This window comes from Macaca mulatta, chromosome 12 (assembly GCF_049350105.2).
Source record: "Macaca mulatta isolate MMU2019108-1 chromosome 12, T2T-MMU8v2.0, whole genome shotgun sequence".
Classification (NCBI taxonomy): Eukaryota; Metazoa; Chordata; class Mammalia; order Primates; family Cercopithecidae; genus Macaca; species Macaca mulatta.
In genome coordinates this window covers 27,451,164-27,467,737 of record NC_133417.1, presented here as the reverse complement: position 1 = coordinate 27,467,737, position 16,574 = coordinate 27,451,164, and the positions used below count along the sequence as shown (strand labels likewise).

At 39.9% G+C, this 16,574-nt stretch overlaps 1 protein-coding gene across 1 annotated transcript in view; it reads left to right on the top strand.

The window, feature by feature from the left end:
• MCM6 (minichromosome maintenance complex component 6) overlaps positions 1-14,135 on the top strand; it is a 37,419-nt gene extending 23,284 nt beyond the window's left edge. The window contains 6 exon segments of the mRNA NM_001260615.1: positions 1,160-1,288; positions 2,496-2,657; positions 5,868-6,003; positions 7,657-7,812; positions 9,362-9,501; positions 13,675-14,135. Coding sequence (NP_001247544.1) covers positions 1,160-1,288; positions 2,496-2,657; positions 5,868-6,003; positions 7,657-7,812; positions 9,362-9,501; positions 13,675-13,791 — 840 coding nt within the window. The 3' untranslated portion in view covers positions 13,792-14,135.
• Positions 14,136-16,574: the final 2,439 nt, after the last annotated feature.

Below are 16,574 nucleotides of genomic sequence, written 5' to 3'. Positions count from 1 at the left end.
TATTTTTTGTAGAGACAGAGTTTTGCCGTGTTGCCCAGTCTGGTCTTGAACTCCTGAGCTCAAGCTGTCCACCAGCCTTGGCCTCTCAAAGTACTAGGATTACAGGCATGAGCCACTGTATTCCGCCCAAACCACTTTGTAGTTAGAAATAATTTCAAACTTACAGAAAAGTTGCAAGAAATGGAATAGTGCATAGAACACCCATATACCCTTTACCTGATTCACATATTAACATTACCCTGTTTGCTTTATTACTTACTGTCTCTATATATCTGCACACTTTTTCCCTGAACCATTTCAGACCAAGTTGCATATTTTGGGGTCTTTTTTTTTTTTTTTCCAATATTCTGGGATGAATATCTTCAAAATTTAGTGGCTAAGAGCAGTCTCTGAAGCTAGACTATTCAAATACTGGCTCTACTACTTAACTGTGACCTTGGATAAATTACTTAACCTTCTAGGCCTCAATTTGCCCATGTATAAAATGGGGATAATATCATTTACCTAATAAGGTTTTTGTGAGGATTGCGTAAGTTAATTCTTCTAAGACCTGCTTAAGACAACAGTGCTCATACACTGAGGGCCCTATAAATGTTAGTTCTGCTATTTTTGTTGTTTTGTTTTTGAGACAATGCTTGCTGTGTTGCCCAGGACGGAGTGCAGTAGTGCAATCATGGCTTCACTGCACCTTCAACCTCCTGGGCTCAAGTGATCCTCCTGCCTCAGCCACCTGAGTAGCTGGGATTACACATGTGCACTACCATGCCCAGCTAATTTTTTTGTTTTTTATTTTTTGTAGAGACAGGGAGGGTCTCACGTTGTTTACCAGACTGGTCTCAAACTTTTGGCCTCAAGCTCTCCTCTCACATCAGTCTCCCAAGGTGTTGGGATTACAAGTGTGAGCCACTGCGCTTTACCCTACTGTTTTTAAAGGCATTCCTTCAGGTATAGTTTTAGAGTGGGGCAATGGTATACATTTAAAAGTTTGATTTTAAATCCAACTGTTCCCAAACTTTCATCAGAAACTTGGTACCCATTAATACTTCTGTAAGTGGCATCTTAGAGCTTGTTTTTGGCTATAAATCATTTCTTATTGCCTGGGATAGTCTGGAGAAGATATTGCTGTGACTATCAAAGTAATTTTCTTGTTTTGAATTAGGTTACAGATTATGCCATTGCCAGGCGCATAGTAGATTTGCATTCAAGAATTGAGGAATCAATTGATCGAGTCTATTCCCTCGATGATATCAGAAGATACCTTCTCTTTGCAAGACAGTTTAAACCCAAGGTAACCTACCCTTTTGTACTGGGATAAGGTATAATGGGTATATTGAAGTGGAATTTAAATAAGTGTATTATATGGAAATTAACTGAACCTGTCATCTACTTTAGTTCCTAAATTTTACAACTTTTTTTTTTTCCTAGAACAGCAATTTGTTTTTTCAGAGAGGGCTGAGAAAGGGAACAGAAAATTCTGAATAATTCCATTATTCGTTTGGTGGTAATAAGATTTTTATGGCGGAAGAGTTTTGGATAGCTGGATAATCTAGAACATTCTTTTATTTCAAACATTACTAAGAACCTTAAAATTGTTTATGTGCCTAAATCAATAGTTGAATTTTTCTTTGAAGGAAACATTGGATTCCTCTAGGCCATTATGATAAATACAAATTACTGACAGTGATTGATGTATTGTATTGGACTGACTCCATCCTGGACCCAGGATTCTTACCTGGACATAAACCCCCAAATGCTTGGCATTTTCCCAAAATAGGGTATGAAAAGGAAAAAAAAATTTCATTCTGGTTGAGATTTTTACACTGTTGGCCAGCTTGACTTCTGGAAGGTGTTACTAGGTATTGATCATTTATCATCTTGACTTGATTATTCATGAGATTGTGGTTGGCTGTCACTGTCCCAGAAGAAATTTAATCATTTAAGGGTTATGGGTGATTCTTGTTTAAAAAAGAGCATCTGTTCTCCATGACTGCATACTGATATACTGATCCCTGTGTAACCTTGGCATGCTTCCTTAATATGCTGAATTCTTTGCTCTGAAAAGCTGAGTATCCTTTAGATATAAAGTTTATTGAAACAGCTTTTTTTTCCTCCAAAGACAGCATGAGTTAATTAATTGAGCCTCAAATACTGAGCATTAATTTGTTTAATGAGCATTGACATCCTGAGGTGTAAAAGACATTACGTCTTGTTCCATTGCTTCAGCTTGTTAAGCAGCTTTTAGAAATGGTCATTTGCTTAAATACTAAGCTTTTTTTTTCATGTTCATAAAATTAGTAACATGGAATTCACAAACCTGCTTATTATTAGTCTCTTTTGAAAGACATTACAATAGTAATTTATTGTCACTGGCTTCTCCAAGTTTCAACCCTCTCAGTTCCCTAAATGTTTCCACCTGAAAGGCTCTTAAACTCACGTTTACCGTAGCTCTCATCAAATAGAAATGTTTCTCTAACTTGAATGATGATCTGAAACAGATTTCCAAAGAGTCAGAGGACTTCATTGTGGAACAATATAAACATCTCCGCCAGAGAGATGGTTCTGGAGTGACCAAGTCTTCGTGGAGGATTACAGTGCGACAGCTTGAGAGCATGATTCGTCTCTCTGAAGCTATGGCTCGGATGCACTGCTGTGATGAGGTATCAGAGTCACTTTGATATGATGAGAGCAGAGATAAACAGATTTGTTGCCTTGTAGGCATGTTTTTAATCTTTGGTATGGGACGTACTAGAATTTGCTGCAAATATATTTTTTTGTAACTGTCGAGTGCTCACAGGACCATGGAATTCTTCCCTTTAAAAAGCTTGTTAAGCATTTGAGTGTAGTTGTTAGACGGAGATGATCACGTCATAGGTTATAGAGTGCATAAAGACATAAGTTACCATTTAATACCTTTCATTCAGGAAAAATGTACTTAGACCCCACAAGGTACTAGTAGGCCTCTGCGCTGGCAATACAGATAAGATAATGTAGCCCCTGGCCTCAGAGGAACTCTCCTCCTTAGGTTACATTTGTATAATGTTTGATTTTTAGATTGTTCTTTGAGCCCTGCGTTCCACGAGGATAGGTCAGTGGGTATTAATGGGGTAAAAGGGGAGTAGTACGAAAGGGCAATCAAGCGTCCCATCTTCGCTTCAACCAAAGCAGCCCTGCTTTTTCTGAGTTTTATTAATAGGTTTGGTGTAAGGTTTTCTTTGAAAAGGGGGTTTGGCTTTTTTTTTTTTTTTACAGTATGATGAGTTTTTTCACATACATCCTTATGAATACGCAGCTCAAGATCCAAAACATTTCCATAATTTCAGAAAGTTCCCCCTGCCTCTTTTCAGTCTTAGCCCTCTTCCCCTGAAGTAACCACTGTTCTGACTTCAATCACTACTTTTATCCCACAGGTTAATTTTTTGACATTTTTCCCCTAAATTTTCAAATTCTTTGATATGGTACTTTACTGTTGACGAAGTACTTTCACACTAAGTGATTTAATATTTTTGATTCACCTAATATTTAGGGAACACCTGTAGGGGACAAAAAATGAATGAGAGCCCCTGCCTTCCATTGCTTCTAATCTGGTGGAAAGGAGACATGTATTTAGTTAAGCATGTAAAAAATAAGAGAGAGTGGGTGATCAAATAATCTATATACCAAATCCCCATGACACACAGTTTACCTATGTAACAAACCTGTGTGTGTACTCCCGAACCTAAAATAAAGGTTGGAAAGAAAAAAAAAAAAACAATGAGAGGGAGAATATAATAGAGCATCACAAGCAGAGTACTGAGATGAATTACTTTAGGAGGAAGAGGACTCAGGGAGGGGCCGACATTTAAACCCAGTTACTGAAGGGTGTGCAGAATTTGGGTAGGCCAGATACCCTGGGACAAGGTCCTTCTAAAACCATGCTAACATTCGTACTTCTTTTTTTCATTGTGATAGATCCTGAAATGAGTTTCATGAAACTGATATGTGTCTTAGGGCAGTCTCTAATTTATTTTTATTTTGTTCTATTTTTAAAAATTAGTCTTTAAATAGATAGCAAATTCACATGATATTAAAATATATGCACATAAATTATACACACAAACATATTTTCTGAATGAAATTTAGTATCTTTGCATATATTTAAGAGCTATTTCTGTCTCTTTATATGTTCATAATCTTTATCCATTAAAAAAACTATTTTGTTAGAAAGGCCTTTCTCTAAGATTATAAAAAAATCTCCCATTATTTTCCTAGCTAGTTTTCTAGTTGTTCCATCACCATTTATTGAAAAATCCATCTTTTTAACACTGGTTCGGCATGCCTTAATTATATATTCTTGTGTGTGTTAGGATTTTCTTTTGGACTTTCTATTCTGTTTCATTGAGTCTTATCAGCTCCTCTTACATTGGTACCATGATGTTTTAATCTATGGGACTTTGTAGTTTAAATGTAGGGCTAGTTCCAGCGCATTGTTCTCTTTCAGCTGTTAGGAACTTAGAAATCAGCTTGCTCTGTTTTAAAGAAAAACCTGGTATTTTTTATCAGTATAACATTCAATTTATATTAACTTGAAGAATTGAAAACATCTTTATGATTTTTCCTATTCAATAGGATAGCACTTAGAATAGGTTAGGTTGTACTACTATAAAATCTGTTCCATAAAACAATTTTTTTGCTTTGCTACGCATCCATTAGGTCATCAGGGGACTCACCTTGTCAAGTTACTCAGAGATTCAGGCTGATATAAAGGCTTGATCTTGACATATGCTTTTATGATGACAGAAAGCAGGGAAGAGAAGGTGGTGAGCCACGTGCTTTCTCCACCTTCTATCCAGAAATGGCACATACTCACATTTCATTCGCCAGAGAAATTAACATGGCCACCCTAAGTTCAAGTGGATAGAGAAATGCCTTCCTACCAGGTGCCCAGAATGAGAAGAGCAAACATTTGTGAACAGTTCTGATTACCACAAATACCACAAATACCTTTCCACTTAAGTCTTTTGTTTCACTCAGTAGTGTTTTAAACTTTTCTTCATATGTTTTTTGACATTTCTTATTGAATTTATTTCTTGATATTTTATCATTTTTGTTGGTACTGGAAGTAGGCTTTTTTTCCATTTCATTTTCTGTCCGGTTTCATTGCTGGTTGTTTTTTTGGTTTTTGTTTTGTTTTTGAGATGGAGTCTCGCTCTGTCGCCCAGGCTGAAGTGCAGTGACGCAATCTCGTCTCAGTGCAACCTCTGCCTCCCAGGTTCAAGTGATTCTTCTGTCTCAACCTCCCAAGTAGCTGGGATTACAGGCATGCGCCACCATGCCCAGCTAATATTTTGTATTTTTAGTAGAGATGGGGTTTCTTCATGTTGGTCAGGCTTGTTCTCTAACTCCCAACCTCAAGTGATCTGCCTGCCTCTGCCTCCCAAAGTGCTGGGATTATAGACGTGAGCCACGATGCCTGGCCTAGTTCTTATGCGATGTATATGTCTTTGGGTTCATATGATATGTATATATGTTTGTATTTCTACAAGTATATACTTAGGAGTGGAATTGTTGGGTCATAGGTTAATGCATGTTTTTCTGCCAAACAGTTGTGTCAATTTCTGTTTTCACCTGCTGTAAATGAGAGTTGTTCTACCTTCTTGTCAACACTTGATATTGTCAGTCATTTTAGCCATTCTGGTGAATTTATAGTGCTGTCTCTGTGTATGTAAGAGAGAGAATGAGAGAGGGTGTTTGTGAGAAAATCAAAGCAACACTGAGAGTGTGTGTGTTTGTGAGAAAACCAAAATACATACTACTGTGATTTCATTGGGAGAAAATCTGTTTGGTATATCAAGAAAAGTAACTGAATTACTTCATCATTATTGGTTTAGGTCCAACCTAAACATGTGAAGGAAGCTTTCCGGTTACTGAATAAATCAATCATCCGTGTGGAAACACCTGATGTCAATCTAGATCAAGAGGAAGAGATCCAGATGGAGGTAGATGAGGGTGCTGGTGGCATCAATGGTGAGATACTTGTTCATATGACTGTTTTGGAGTTAGGGACCAAAACATTTTCTGAGATGTCATGTGGTAGAAGTACACCTGCTGATGGTTAATGAAATCTATGGTAGCAAAAAGGAAAAAGCAGATACTGAATTCTATTAACTGTTTATAAGTTAAAATGAAATTAAATAGTTGATATATATATACTTGGCCAGTGCGGTGGCTCTCACCTATAATCCCAGCACTTTGGGAGGCTAAGGCAGGCGGATCACAGGGTCAGGAGTTTGAGAACACCCTGGCCAATATGGTGAAACCCCGTCTCTACTAAAAATGCAAAAATTAGCTGGGCGTGGTAGAGACTGCCTGTAGTCCCAGCTACTCGGGAAGTTGAGGCAGGAGAATCTCTTGAACCCGGGAGGCGGAGGTTGCAGTGAGCTGAGACCGCACCACTGCACTCCAGTCTGGGTGACCGAGCGAGACTCTGTCTCAAAATATATATATGTATTTGAGAGACTAAAATAAAAGGCACCAAAATGGTGATAATAGACATAAATCCCTTCGGTTTTACCCTAATTTGTATTGTTGTTTAGCTTCTGAATTTAAAACATGGTTTAAATCACATTAGAACAGAAAAATACTAGAAATTTTATTTATTTTGAGATGGAGTCTCATTCTGTCACCCAGGCTGGAATGCCTTGGCACACTCGTGGCACTGCAGCCTTAACTTCCTGGGCTCAAGCAGTCCTTCTCCCTCAGCCCCTCTAATAGCTGGGACTATATGCCCATGCCACCACTCCTGGCTAATTTTTTGAAAATTTTTTGTAGAAACAGGATCTCGCCATATTGCCCAGGCTGGTAGAATTTTTTATTTTGTATACAGTACTGCAAGTGGACTTTCAGATTGTGAAATCTTTATATCTCTGATCCCTCACATTCCTCCCGTTAGTTTTTGTCTTTACTAGTAGAGTTTATACATTTGCTTCTAATTTATTTGAAAATTATTATATTATCTGTATAACTGTATGCTTGGTTTATTTTTGTTTTTTTGGTTTTTTTTTTTTGAGACGGAGTTTTGCTTTTGTTGCCCAGGCTGGAGTACAATGGTGCAGTCTCATCTCACTGCAACTTTTGCCTCCCGTGTTCAATCTATTCTCCTGCCTCAGCCTTCTGAGTAGCTGGGATTACAGGCACCCACCACCACACCCAGCAAATTTTTGTATTTTTAGTATAGACAGGATTTCACCATGTTGGCCAGGCTGGTCTCAAACTCCTGACCTCAGGTGGTCTGCCCGCCTTGGCCTCACAAAGTCCTGGGATTACAGGCGTGAGCCACTGCAACTAGCCAGTTTATTTCATTTTTCATTTTTATTTTTTGACAGAGGAGATCATGTGGGAATGTATGCTTGTTTTAAAATTAGTATTAAGGCTGGGTGTGGTGGCCCACGCCTGTAATCCCGGCACTTTGGGAGACCAAGGCAGGAGGATCACTTGAACCCAGTAGTTTGAGACCAGCCTGGGCAACATAGCAAGACCCTGTCTCTAAAACAAACAAAATAATAATAATTTTTAAAAGTGAAAAAATCAGTATTAAATATAAGTAGTATATTTGTAAATGCTTGACAAGCAGATGTTAGGGGCACAAAAATAGATTCAGGTGGTCAATTTTTCACTTAGGTCATGCTGACAGTCCTGCTCCTGTGAATGGGATCAACGGCTACAGTGAAGACATAAATCAAGAGTCTGCTCCCAAAGCCTCCTTAAGGCTGGGCTTCTCTGAGTACTGCCGAATCTCTAACCTTATTGTGCTTCACCTCAGAAAGGTGGAAGAAGGTGAGGCTTACCTGGTACTGCTTACATGCTCGGTCACTTCTGTAAGCTCTGTTCACATAGGCCACTTGTGATTGCCAAACTTCGTGTTGTTCTGTTGGAAGAAAGGATAAGTTGTTAGATAAACTCACTTTAGCAAAGTAAATTTGTGGAATATCAGCATACCTGCCAGCCTGCACATTTCTTCACAAGCTTATTGTCAGGCAGAGGTTTGTAGGTCCTTCTTTTTTAACATTCTAAGCCTATTTTAATAACTTTGGGACCCGATAACATATGAAGCAGAACATACAAATGTTTTTACAAATGCAAAATTACTATTCCCTTACAATGGTCCTGCTTAAAACAGCTGGACCCTTAGGGTATATTTTAACGGTAATGAATTGAACCCAGAAATCTGTACTATCAAAAGGCCATTGTAGACTAGAAATGGAGTAAAATCCTCATCTAGTTATTAGTAAAGTGTGGCATCTGGACACTAGTACGCTTCCTACCCTTAACTGCTTTACCATGCTATTCAAAGTTTCATCACCCTACAGTTAACTACAAAGCGGAAGGAAAAATTATGAATTCAAGATGTTGAACCTAAACTTCTACTTGATAGTTAAGCATCAGATAATTCTTGATTAAAAGCCCCAAGGATGGCTTGTGCCGGCTTCCTGGAATATTTTGTCATCACAGTATTTGCTCTGCTATGAAAGAAGAGAACAAGAGATTGTCGTTTCTGCTCTTGTTCCCTTGGGAACTTTAGACCAGTAAGAGAGAAGGCAACAAAGTGGCCACTAGGACACCTCAGCTTTTGTCCTCATTCTCATCTTGCACAAAATGATTTGGAAACTCAAGGTGTTCTTGATTCATGTTATATGTCATTATTCTCTTTCTCCCTCATACAGCTAAGTTTTAAACATAGCAGAAGTTGAGTTTTATGATAGTTATGTTAATCCAGGTCCAAACATTTCCTATGTGTTGACAGTTCTACCAGGACTTTCTAAAAGTCTGGTAGACATTGGACTTGTTAAAAGAAGCAGGCAGTTCAGTTAGTAAGATGAACCTTGCTAAAATAAACAGGTAATTTTTTATTTTGAGTGAATACTCATAAATTTTACTTAAACTCCAGTTCCATAAAGCCTTACCCTTTCTACAGAGGAAAAGTTGTTGTATATCAGAATTTTTGCTTGCTATTGCTTCATTCCTAATTTATGGTTTTAGTTTCTGTTGGCAAACATTCTCAGAGGTGGTAAAGCATAAGAAGATGAAGAAAAGACCTTCATACTTTGAAATCTTAATAGCTTTAAGAAACGTATTTCTTATAATCTATTTTATTAGGTTTCTCTCCTTATGGATAAAGGAAGGCATGCTTTAATACAAGTGATAAGACTTGTTATTTCAGGCTTATGCTAGAACATTGCGGACCTTATGTCAGCAGATGTACTTTCGGACAGCTTGATGTTTATCTAATCTGTACATTACCTTGTTGTGTATGTGGCAGAAATTTAACCAAGCACTGACAGTACAATTTGCTAGGTTAATTTAAATGTGTTTTTTTTTGTTGCAGAAGAGGACGAGTCAGCATTAAAGAGGAGCGAGCTTGTTAACTGGTACTTGAAGGAAATCGAATCAGAGATAGACTCTGAAGAAGAACTTATAAATAAAAAAAGAATCATAGAGAAAGTTATTCATCGACTCACACACTATGTAGGTGCAGAAGTGCGCTTGTTCTGGTATCAGGGAGGGAGGAAGTTCATGCCCTGTATCTGCAGGTTCACTAGTGAAATTTTTTTTGACCTTTGTTTGTTTTGAATCATTGGAGTATAGTCAGAAGTATGAGTTGTAAAATAAGGGAGAATTAACAGCAGGTAAATGACTTATTTCCTCTGCTGAAACAAGCAGAATTTCGGTTAAGTCTCAGAAGGTGGGATTGAGGTCTTACTAGTTAGGTGTTTTAAGCTTCTGTTTCCCACCCTCCTATTTGCCCTTGGTCGTACTGCTGTCACCTACTCCCTATGTTTCATTTTCCTCACATTCTTAGTTCCCACCTTACCCAACCCAATAGTAAATCTTCTGTCTTGCTTGTTTGGTGAAACCTCAAACTTGGTTAAATATAACTTTTTTTTTCTTGTATCCTTTTCTGAGCAGCTGAAATTATCTGGAGAAAAGCATACAATTGTGAGCCCAGTCTTATTTAAATTGATGACCAGAAGTCTCAAGTGGATAGTTCTTATTGTCTCATTAACCTCATGACAGCACTGCCCAGTGCAATTCCTTTTCCCTGGTCAGCTCTTTGCCTCACTCTCTCACAGGACCATTGCATGCCTTCTCTCCACTCCTGTCAGCTGGCCATTCGCAGTACTCAGCCTGTCCACAGCTTTGTCACAGTTGATCCCTCCTAGAAATACTGTCTTCTTAACTTGGTTCTGAGTCACTATATCTTCCTGGGGCTTCTTTCTCACTGGTTATTCTCTCTTAGTCTCTTTCCCTGAATCTATCTTTTTTTTGAGACGGAGTTTCGCTCTTGTTGCCCGGACTGGAGTGCAATGGCACAGCTCACAGCAGCCTCCGCCTCCCGGGTTCAAGTGATTCTCCTGTCTCATCCTCCCAAGTAGCTAGGATTACAGGAGCCTGCCACCATGCCCAGCTAATTTTTGTTTTTGTTTTTTTTTCAGTAGAGACAGGGTTTTGCCATGTTGGCCAGGCTGATATAGAACTCCTAACCTCAGGCGATACACCCACCTTGGCCTCCCAGACTGCTGGGATTAGAGGTGTGAGCTACCGTGCCTGGCCTGAATCTTCTTACTTTACTCGCAGATTGCTTACATTCATTACCTAAGTGATCTCATTTGGTTTTATGAATTTACCCATCTACTGATGACTTCCACATTTATGTCACCAGCTCTCACCACTCCTGTAAACTCCAGATGTGTAGAGCTGGTTGCCTACTGAGAGCGTTGATAACAGGCATCTCGTGCTTAATGTGTTCAAAAACAGAGTTGTTCTTACTCAATTGCTATAGGCCAAATGCTTTGAAATTGTCTTTGACTCCTTGATTCCACTCTCGTCTCACAACTCCTCTTCAGCAGCAAATCCTCTGACCCCTACCTTCCATGTGTGTATATTTTCTGTTCTCTTTTTGCTGCCTTCACCAGCCCACCCAAGCCACCAGGCATGGACTGTTGCAGGAGCCTCATAATTGTCCCTTTTTTTGTATTAGCGTCTTGCTTAGCAGCCAGATAAGTCTTTTTAAAATATAAATCAGATTATTTTACTGCCCTCCCTTCCAGTGCTTCTCTCATATAAGAATGAAATTCAGCCTCCTTGTCATGGCCTGCAGAACTATATACAATGTAACCCCGTCCCCTCATTCACCTCATTTCACAGCAGTCTTCCCCTTGCCCATTCCACCCCAGTGACAGTGGCCTTGTTCCCTAGACACACCAAATATGAGGGCCTTTGCACTCACCCTTTGTTTTTTTCCCTAGATACCCTCCTCCTCTCCTGTGTCTGCTCAAATGTTACCTCTTCAAAGAAGCCTTTCTTGCTAGCCTGCCAAAATAATAGCCTTCTGCTCTTGCTGTCACCCTGCCTTGTATTTCTTCATAATGTTTAACATGGCCCAGCAGTATATTCTTTATTTAAGTGGTTAGTTTGTCTGTCTTATAGAGTATAAGCTCTGTGAGGGTAGAGACTTTGCCCCAGGAGCTACAGTGGTGCCTGGCACATAGCAGGATCAAATATATGTTGAATGATTAAATTTTCCTATTATGGCCGGGCGCGATGGCTCAAGCCTGTAATCCCAGCACTTTGGGAGGCCGAGACAGGCGGATCACGAGGTCAGGAGATTGAGACTATCCTGGCTAACACGGTGAAACCCCGTCTCTACTAAAAAATACAAAAAACTAGCCGGGCGTGGTGGTGGGCGCCTGTAGTCTCAGCTACTCGGGAGTCTGAGGCAGGAGAATGGCGTAAACCCGGGAGGCGGAGCTTGCAGTGAGCCGAGATCCGGCCACTGCACTCCAGCCTGGGCGACAGAGCAAGACTCCATCTCAAAAAAAAAAAAAATTTCCTATTATGTGGCAGACATTTAACTGTTGTGCCAATTCACAGTGCTCACTATGTAAATATTACAGAGGTCATGTATTGGGGTTGTGTCTTCTGAAAAACCCTCTTACTGTGAAGGTAGATTAGTGTGTGATTATTGGGGAGTAGGGAGATGTAAGAAAAGCTACTCAGATCAGGGCCTAGAGTTGCTTTCTAGTGGCGGGACATGTCTATGTGCTCCTTGGGATCAGCGTAAAGTAAAACGACCCAGGCAAGGAATCTACTTCAGGACTTTGGAACATATTGTGAAGCTAACTGATCTAAACTTGAATTACTTACTTACTTATTTATTTATTTGAGACAAAGTCTTGCTCTGTTGCCCAGACTGGAGTGCAGTAGCAGGATCTCAGCTCACCGCAATCTCCGCCTTCTGGGTTCAAGTGACTCTCTTTTTTTTTTTTTTTTTTTGAGACGGAGTCTCGCTCTGTCGCCCAGGCTGGAGTGCAGTGGCCGGATCTCAGCTCACTGCAAGCTCCACCTTCCTGGTTTACACCATTCTCCTGCCTCAGCCTACCGAGTAGCAGGACTACAGGCGCCTGCCACCTCGTCTGGCTAGTTTTTTTTTTTTTTTTTGTATTTTTTAGTAGAGACGGGGGTTTCATTGTGTTAGCCAGGATGGTCTCTATCTCCTGACCTCATGATCCGCCCGTCTCGGCCTCCCAAAGTGCTGGGATTACAGGCTTGAGCCACCGTGCCTGGTCTCAAGTGACTCTCTTATCTCAGCCTCCAGAGTAGCTGGGGTTACAGGCGCCCGCCACCACACCCAGCTAATTTTTGTATTTTTAGTAGAGATGGTGTTTCACCATGTAGGCCAGGCTGGTCTCAAACTCCTGACCTCAGGTGATCCACCCGCCTCAGCCTCCCAAAGTGCTGGGATTACAGGCGTGAGCTGCTGCGCCTGGCCTGGATTACCTTTTAAAATTTGGCTTACCACCTGAACTAATTTGCTACAGAAAACTAGAGAGCTTATACTGTGCTGATCAGATATGCTTCCTGTGAAGGTATGTTAACACATAGAGTGAGTGCTTGGAAGTGTCCAGTCCAACTTCAGGAGTAGATTTGAAAGGGCAATTTTTAAAAAAGTGTTCAGTCCCCCTTAGTGGCATCAGCCTTTATACTGTGGAGCTTTGCCAAACTTCTTAGGATCAAATCACAATTTGCTGAGTTCCTTTCTATAGGCTTGGCTAGGAGCTCTTCTCATTTGTGGACATTTTTGACTGACCTATAATTATATCATGGGCTTAAAATCTGTCATCAAGATTTTAAGCTAGATGGCATGTTCTACCTTTTTTTTATTAGTTCAGAGTGAAAAATTTTTCAGATGAATTTTCTTCATAGATTGTTCTCCTAACTCTATGAAATGGTGGTATATGAAGAAGTTCAGTGGTCAGTAATTAAAAGTTGCTGAACGATATTAAGTATGAAACAGACTTCCAGTTAATTAGAAGATTTTGCAGAATTGTTTAACCTTAAAATTCAAGCATTGCTTCCTTTTTTGAAGTTATATTTACAAGCATTTGATGTAATATATTTAAGTATTTCTTAATTTTCCACAAGGGGTTTATGGTATGAAAAGGTCAGCATCCTACTAGAAATAGGGTTTAGCAGAGCACTGATAGTGATTTTTGAAGTGTGGTCCTTTTCCTAAGAGTTTCTAGTTGGGAAATGAAAGAAAATGTTGATAGCAAACACTCAGAAGAAGGGTCAAGTCTTATATCTGGACATTGGTATAATACTGCTTGAAACCTGAGGACAAATACTTGTGTTTCACAGGATCATGTTCTCATTGAGCTCACCCAGGCTGGATTGAAAGGCTCCACAGAGGGAAGTGAGAGCTATGAAGAAGACCCCTACTTGGTAGTTAACCCTAACTACTTGCTCGAAGATTGAGATAGTGAAAGTAACTGAACAGAGCTGAGGAACTGTGGCACACCACCTCGTGGCCTGGAGCCTGGCTGGAACTCTGCTAGGGACGGAAATGTTTCTGGAAGTGATGCTTCAAGATTTGTTTTCAGAAACAAGAATTGAGTTGATGGTCCTGTGTGTCACATTCATCACAGGTTTTATACCAACACAGCCTTCAGCACTTGGGTGTGTTTCCTGTCCCAGTGAAGTTGGAACCAAATAATGTGTGGTCTCTATAACCAATACCTTTGTTTTCATGTGTAAGAAAAGTCCCACTACTTTGAAGGTATGTGCTGTCTTATTGAGCAAATAACTTTTTTTCAATTGCCAGCTACTGCTTTTATTCTTCAAAATAAAATAACTTGTTCTAAAGTTGTCCATTGGATTTCCTTCTACTGTACCCTGATTATTGCTTCCATCTACTTGTGAATGTGAGTCTTTCCCTTTTTGCTTAATCTGGAGTGAAGGGGTAGAACTGTGGCATTATGGATTAGGTTTCTATGAGAAGGAGTCATTAGAGAATTCATGAAAGCTAGAGGCCTTGGAGATGACTTTCCAAGGTTAATTCCAATTTTTTTTTTTAAGTTTATAAAAATTAAAAGTTTATTGTACTTTTTAAAATTACTGTTTAATTTATTTTACTTCTGTGTCCTAAGGGTAATTTCTCAGGATTGTTTTCAAATTGATTTTTTAGGGGAAGTAGGTCATTTGCTATATTATAAGCTATCCTCAAATTTTATGGTCTTCCAGGAAACGTTATTACCATTTATGATACTAACAGTTCCTGAGACTTAGCTATGATCAGTATTTTCATGAGATGGAGCAGTTCCTGTGTTGCAGCTTTTAACAACAGATGGCATATCTGGGACCTGCAGGGCCAATTAGGGAAATGTAGTAGTTCCATGTTCTATATGGTGAGCTTATAAATAGTAACTTCACTTTCTGCTGACTTGAAAAGGATGGGGTGAGATGAGGGGGCCTGGAAATGGATAGAGAATTTACATAGCAGATGCAGGGTATAAGCTGTCAAGGGCTGGGCGCGGTGGCTCAAGCCTGTAATCCCAGCACTTTGGGAGGCCGAGACGGGCGGATCACGAGGTCAGGAGATCGAGACCATCCTGGCTAACACGGTGAAACCCCGTCTCTACTAAAAAATACAAAAAACTAGCCGGGCGAGGTGGCGGGCGCCTGTAGTCCCAGCTACTCGGGAGGCTGAGGCAGGAGAATGGCGTGAACCTGGGAGGCGGAGCTTGCAGTGAGCTGAGATCCGGCCACAGCACTCCAGCCTGGGCGACAGAGCGAGACTCTGTCTCAAAAAAAAAAAAAAAAAAAGCTGTCAAGGATGTTTTTAATGAGGGTGGGAGGGCCCTTGACACTGTGATGAGGAAGCTCTGGGGTGCAGGATCTCAGACTTCCTGTTGGGGGAGTGATAATGGTACTAGCATAGCACAAACACCAGGCAGGACATTGTAGTGAAAATTTAGGAGACAGCAAGAAAGAGCCCTCTCCCACTTGTATTAGGAAGAGCATCTCCCTGCACTGACTTCATAAGGAAAATGGGGTGCAGAGATCTTAAAACATTATGATTGGAACTTGAACTTTAATTTGACTATTTACTAAAGGAAATTTTACGTCCAGGAAAGGTACATTCATTTTTGGCAAATGCGTCCACTCCCAGTCCTGCCCTTAATGAGAGTGGGGGCTCCAGAACAAGGTGAGATAATTACTGCATATCCCCTTTTCCCACATCTGAGTATGTGTCCTTATGTTTCCACACATTCAGTTTCTCCATGTGGTACTTGTCAGGGAGGTGAGGTGGTTAATGGATAATGGATCATATATGAGACCTTTGTGAAGAAAATTAGACAAATATTTAAGATAAGTGGATAGACATTATAGAATGGAAAGATTTGAATGCCATAAATTGTCAACTGATATACATTTTTAACCAAATCCCAACAGACACCCATCAATAAGGAAATTATTACATAAGCTGTGGTACAGCTACACTGTGAGATACCCACAGACAAAATTGAGGTAGACCTAGATGTTTTGAAATTGAAGTATCTCTAGGACACATGGGAAAGAAAATGTGCAAATACAGTCAAGACGATTCTGGGGAAAAGGATGATAGAAGAGGCCTTGCCCTATCTGAAAGCAAAAAGTACTGCACAAGTGTGGAAATTAAGATCAGTAACGACTGGCACGTGAACAGATAAATCAGTCGCAACAGTAAAAAGTCCAGAAACATCTATGCACATACAGGTTTTTCGTTTGATAAGGTGACATTTCAAATATTAGAGGAAGGGTAGCCTATTCAGTGTTAGAAATTAGCCTGCCACACAGCATACCCAAGTTAAAATTCAAGATGCGTTAAGAGATTTAAAGAAAAAGGTGAGTACGCACATATAGTTAGATATTTAATAGCAGATATAAGTGCTAATGTTTGATAGCATAATAGGATGACTAGTTAGCAACAACGTGTCGTATATTTCAAAGTAACTGGAAGAGAGAACTTGAAATGTTTCCAGCACACAGAAATGAAAAATATTCAAGGTGATGGGTACCCGAAATATGCTGACTTGATCATTATGCATTCTGTGCACACAAAATAACGCATGTACCCCATAAATACGTAAAATGTGTCAATTTTTAAAAGAATTTGAAAAACAACTGAAGGAAGTCAATCACGTTTTCCATGAACCTCCTCCCTCCCTCTTTTCTGCCACTCCAAAGTTGTGTGGGCCTACTGTGCGAGAGTCTTAATC